Raw genomic sequence first — 6,188 nt, 5'->3', positions numbered from 1 at the left:
GTAAATATGTCCCTGGACACATGAGGACTTTGAATATGACCAATGTATGATCCTGTAACTACTTGTATCGGATTGATACCCAAATTTGTGGTATCATCCAAAACTAATGTAAAGTATCCAAACAACAGAAAAATAAGTGATTATTACATTTTAACAGAAGTGTAAATAGAACATGTTAAAACATGACTTTTTACTGTCAACTGAGTTTCGTGTGCCTTTGCTTAAAAAAGGTTGAAAAACACTGCACTATACTACATCAAATAAAAATTATATTTTTCAAAAAAAGGCCTTTTTAGAAATAAACTGTCCTTTTAAGAGACGCTTGGTGCTCTCTGTGGTTCCGGTTGAATTTTACGCGTTTCCAAGACGCCGCAATACAATCTTGTTTTTGTCGAAAACCATCCCCAGAATTGTCAGTTCCACTCGGCGGGGGACCACTGCGAGCGATGCCAGGAGGGTTACCATGGAGACGCTGCCAGAAAGACCTGCCGTGCTTGCCCGTGTCCCTTTACCTGGAACAAGTTAGTCCCCCGTCCAATGCACGTTCAAGGTCACACCACAAGGCAGCTGAAGATAGCGTTTTCTCATGCTGCATCGTCCTTCCAGTATGGCGTGGGCCTGCCTGGACGTTGGCTCTGGAGTGGTTGAATGTTTGTGTAAGCCCGGCTACGAGGGATCCACATGTGAGAGGTTTGTTGACAAGTGGATTGCTTATTTACGCACTCAAAAACACACCGTCCGATCTTTGGTGGTTCTTTTCCTGCTTTGAAGATGTGCACCTGGTTACTATGGCAACCCCCTGGCACGCGGAGGCAGCTGCAAGCCGTGCGAGTGCGACCTCAACAGCAAGCTGGACCTTTGTCACGCCCTGACTGGAGGTAAATGACCTCATAGGACGAGGACAGTGGGCATATGCAGATAATCAATAAGCTACTCATTGATGTTTTGCTTGATATTTTTTCACCAAATCTTACACAGCCCCGTCATAATTGTGTGTACCACATTTGGTGGCTACACTCTGAAGTTACAAGTGGGATTTGTAGAGCTGAGTGAGAAATTTCAAGTCAATCCGACTTACAGGAGCCAAACTTTGGCGTCAGATTTTTTTTGACATAGGCAACAGAATAGTTTTTTGTTCATAATTAATTTTGATATTTTTTTTGTAAATACATTTCGACCCCTATTTTTTTTTAGAATTGTTTTCATTATATATTATTAATAACAATATTATGTAATTATTATTATTATGTTTGATATATATTTTTCATAATATAAAACATATAGGGCGTGATCTACTAAGATCCAAATACCATGTGCTAAACAACATGTGCAAACTGTGTGTACTATTAGTGGGTGTGTTGCGTGTGATCTATTAAATTTGTTCATAATTAATTTTTATATTTTTTTGTAAATACATTTTAAACCTTTTTTTAAATTGTTTTCATTATATATTATTAATACCAATACTATGTAATTATTTCATATATTTTTATTGTATATTTTTCATAATATAAAAAATATAAGGCCTGATCTACAAAACCGAAAACCAGTGAAGTTGGCACTTTGAGTAAATGGCAAATAAAAACAGAATACAATGATTTGTTAATCCTTTTCAACCTATATTCAATTCAATAGACTGCAAAGACAAGATATTTAACGTTTGAATTGGTAAACTTTGTTATTTTTTGGCAAATATTAACTCATTTGGAATTTGATGCCTGCAACATGTTTCAAAAAAGCTGGCACAAGTGGCAAAAAAGACTGAGAAAGTTGAGGAATGCTCAACAAAGACTTATTTGGAACATCCCACAGGTGAACAGGCTAATTGGGAACAGGCGGGTGCCATGATTGGGTATAAAAGCAGCTTCCATGAAATACTCAGTCATTCACAAACAAGGATGGGGCGAGGGTCACCACTTTGTCAACAAATGCGTGACCAAGTTGTCGAACAGTTTAAGAACAACATTTCTCAACGAGTTATTGCAAGGAATTAAGGGATTTCACCATCGGCAGTCCGTAATATCATCAAAAAGTTCAGAGAATCTGGAGAAATCACTGCACATAACCTTAAATGCCCGTGACCTTCGATCCCTCAGGCGGTACTGCATCAAAAGGCGACATCAGTGTGTAACGGATATCACCACATGGGCTCAGGAACACTTCAGAAAACCACTGTCAGTAACTACAGTTGGTCGTTACATCTGTAAGTGCAAGTTAAAACTGTACTATGCAAAGCCGAAGCCATTTATCAACAACACCCAGAAACGCAGCTGGCTTCGCTGGGCCTGAGCTCATCTAAGATGGACTGATGCAAAGTGGACAAATGTTCTGTGGTCTGACGAGTCCACATTTCAAATTGTTTTTGGAAACTGTGGACGTTGTGTTCTCCAGAACCATCCGGATTATTATAGGTGCAAAGTTCAAAAGCCAGCATCTGTGATGGTATGGGGGTGTATTAGTGCCCAAGGCATGGGTAACTTACACATCTGTGAAGGCACCATTAATGCTGAAAGGTACATACAGGTTTTGGAGCAACATATGTTGCAACGTTATCATGGACGCCCCTGCTTATTTCAGCAAGACAATTCCAAGCCACGTGTTATAACAGCGTGGCTTCGTAATAAAAGAGTGCGGGTACTAGACTGGCCTGCCTGTAGTCCAGACCTGTGTGGCGCATTATGAAGCGTAAAAACCACAACGGAGACCTCGGACTGTTGAACAAGCTGTACATCAAGCAAGAATGGGAAATAATTCTTCAAAAATTGCTCTCCTCAGTTCCCAAACAATTACTGAGTGTTGTTAAAAGGAAAGGCCATGTAACACATTGGTAAAAATGCCTCTGTGCCAACTTTTTTGCAATGTGTTGCTGCCATTAAATTCTAAGTTAATGATTATTTGCAAAAAAACAAATATGTTTCTCAGTTTGAACATTAAATATCTTGTCTTTGCAGTCTATTCAATTGCATATAAATAAATAAATAAATGGGTTGTACTTGTATAGCGCTTTTCTACCTTCAAGGTACTCAAAGCGCTTTGACACTACTTCCACATTTACCCATTCACACACACATTCACACACTGATGGAGGGAGCTGCCATGCAAGGCGCTACCAGCACCCATCAGGAGCAAGGGTGAAGTGTCTTGCTCAGGACACAACGGACATGACGAGGTTGGTACTAGGTGGGGATTGAACCAGGGACCCTCGGGTCGCGCACGGCCACTCTTCCACTGCGCCACGCTGTCCCAAGTTGAAAAGGATTTGCAAATCATTGTATTTAGTTTTTATTTACCATTTACACAACGTGCCAACTTCACTGGTTTTGGGTTTTGTAGATTAAAAAACCCTCAAAAGGTCCCCTTTAATGTAAAGGGTTGGAATTGGGGGTTAAATCACCAAAATGATTCCCGGGCGCAGCCACCGCTGCTGCCCACTGCTCCCCTCACCTCCCAGGGGGTGATCAAGGGTGATGGGTCAAATGCAGAGAATAATTTCGCCACACCTAGTGTGTGTGTGACAATCATTGGTACTTTAACTTTAACTTTAACTTTAACACAAATGAAAAAAAATCCGAAACTTACACCATGATCTAGATCTGCAACAAAATCAATCAATCAATCAATCTTTATTTATATAGCCCTAAATCACAAGTGTCTCAAAGTGCTGCACAAGCCACAACGACATCCTCGGTACAAAGCCCACATACGGGCAAGGAAAAACTCACCCCAGTGGGAAAATGAATTATTTAGTGGCTCATGCACCACACACCTCTACAAGGTGTTGAAAAAAATGTCATTGTGTAATTTTTTCTGCTAACTAACATAAATACAATAATTGTGGGTGGAAATAAATGCATTTAAATGTTTTTCATTAAATAAAGAGGCTTGTATTTATTTGCCTGTATTGCAAATTTGAAAGAAAAAATATCAAGAAAATTACTCTAAAAGATGTATTATGATTATTATTGCATTTGTGTTGTTTATAGAGTGCATCTCATCTGGCGACAGCAGCTCTGAGGAACACTGCCAGGGTGAGCTTCTCCATGTAACTATAAACACTAATCATCACCAGAGCAAAGACGTGGAGGGTTCCAACTGTAGTACTAAGAATAAGTAGTAGTAGTAGTACTATTATTATTGCTCCCTCTGCTTGTTATCAAGTGCCAGGTTTGGAGTGCTGCAGCGACACTTTGCTGCTCTCCGTGAGGGGTGAGGGCGGCCTGCGTGGGCTGATGCTGCAGCTTCAGACCACCAGTGACGTCTCTGGTTCCGTGTCTAAGCTGAGCAGCCTTCAGGGGAACGTCTCTGTCACCGAGGTATGCGCGCATTTACCGAGCGTGACTGCTTGCTGATTTAGAGACTATGGTGGCCTAAAATGTTGTTGGCATTGTCGCCTGTGCTGCAGAGCCTGGTGAGGAGGCTTGTCACTGATAAGAGACTCCTAAAAACGGGTCAACAGGAAGAAGACGTCAAAACGGTCCGAGAAGACTTGGACCAGATCGTGGATATGGTAAACACTCCAGTGCGCTAAAAAATAATTTATATTCGGTGAAAATGTCACGTCATCAATAAGCCCCGCGGATTGCACCTCGGGACACGCTCACGTCCGCTCACCTCCTGCACGCGCCACTATGGCGACAATCTATCAGTAATCAGCACACCTGGAGCTGATGATCACACCTGCCTTTATAAGCCTGCTAAACTTGCTATCCCGGGCCAGAACGTAACGTTCGTGTACCACCTTCGTTCCCGAGTTGACGAACTGTGTGTCTCGTCATTCCTTGTTCCTCTGCTTCCCTCTTGGATCTCGACCTCCCGCTTGGACACGGACTTCCTACGCCTCGCTATAGCCCCCGACTTCCTGCTCGTTTCACGGATCTGTGAGCCTGACCTGCCTCTTTTTGATATGCCTCTCGCTCAACCCTCATGGTAACACTCAGCAAGTAATTTGTCACACACCATTCTCTAGTTTATTATATTTATTGTTTGTTATTATATATATATCGAATATATATATAATACATCATAGTGTTAAATACTACGCCCCTTGTGTCTGTGCCGTCTACTCCCCCTGTACACAACTGAAAAGACGCCTAAAGGGGTCCTATTATGAGTTAGCTAACACACCTCAGAAAGTACTTGGCTCCCCAAGTACCACTATAATAATAACCATTATAATGACCCATATTAAAATACAGTAGCGTAGTAGGCCTAAATAGTCATTAAAAACAAGGCAGACGTTTTATTTAACAAGTACATTTAATATTTTTGGCCACTGTAACTTTACACAGAACAGTAACACTGTATTTGGATATTTAATTTAGTGATTCTTTGGCGTACCACTAGGTGGAGAAAAGTTTGTATGGATTATGTTTCTTACAGTCTCTTGCGCTGTTTTGTGGACAGTTCTATTTACATGCCAAAGCCCCAATCCGTGCTAAGCCCCCTTCGACTGCGTCTCCTCCCCGTCAGCCATGTTGTAGTTTTTAGCGCTTCCATATCGAGTCTACTTCTGACTACTACAACTGACAGATATACAGTCGCAGTCAAAAGTTTACATACACTTGTGAAGGACATATTGTCATGGCTGTCTTGAGTTTCCAATAATTACTAGAAATCTTATTTTTTTGTGATAGAGTGATTGGAGCACATACTCCGCTGATGTAACTTTAGGCAAAATACGTCACTGAAGGATTTATTGCGTCTCCAGACTTGTTTAACTTGTACGGGGAATCAATCCTGCGACCACTTGACAAAGTCCCCATTGGGAGTCTCTATTACTGGTGTCATTATCAACAATATCAGATACGCGGACGACACACCGTTCTCACAGCAACAATCAAAGAAGGCATCCAGCAACTTCTGGACCAAACTAACAACAATGGCGAACCAAAAGGCCGGTATTAACTGCAAGAAGACAAAGTGCACGGTCATCTTGAAATTTGAAACACCCCCGACCTGCACTCTGAAGTTAAGAGACACCACGATTGAACAAGTCAACACCTTCAACTATCTCGGCTCCGTTGTCTGATTGTCGTTGTACGAAGGAGATACGTAAACGGATGTGCTTAGCCAAGGAAGCCTTCAAGAAAACGTAGTCTGAAAGCTCTCAATGCCGACCAAGATCCGCATCCTTCAAACTTTGATCTGGCCAGTGCTTCTTTACGGCTCAGAAACATGGGACTCTAAAC

General features: G+C 41.6%; 1 protein-coding gene across 1 annotated transcript in view; it reads left to right on the top strand.

The window, feature by feature from the left end:
• Window positions 1-446: 446 nt before the first annotated feature.
• LOC133617483 (laminin subunit alpha-3-like) overlaps window positions 447-6,188 on the top strand; it is a 62,963-nt gene continuing 57,221 nt past the window's right edge. Inside the window, exons 1-6 of the mRNA XM_072915053.1 lie at window positions 447-550; window positions 607-690; window positions 772-878; window positions 3,984-4,094; window positions 4,165-4,313; window positions 4,403-4,507. Coding sequence (XP_072771154.1) covers window positions 447-550; window positions 607-690; window positions 772-878; window positions 3,984-4,094; window positions 4,165-4,313; window positions 4,403-4,507 — 660 coding nt within the window. The remainder of the gene's footprint in view (window positions 551-606; window positions 691-771; window positions 879-3,983; window positions 4,095-4,164; window positions 4,314-4,402; window positions 4,508-6,188) is intronic.

The sequence above is a fragment of the Nerophis lumbriciformis genome, linkage group LG18 (genome assembly GCF_033978685.3).
Source record: "Nerophis lumbriciformis linkage group LG18, RoL_Nlum_v2.1, whole genome shotgun sequence".
Taxonomy (NCBI): domain Eukaryota; kingdom Metazoa; phylum Chordata; class Actinopteri; order Syngnathiformes; family Syngnathidae; genus Nerophis; species Nerophis lumbriciformis.
This window is presented reverse-complemented; position numbering and strand designations above follow the sequence as displayed.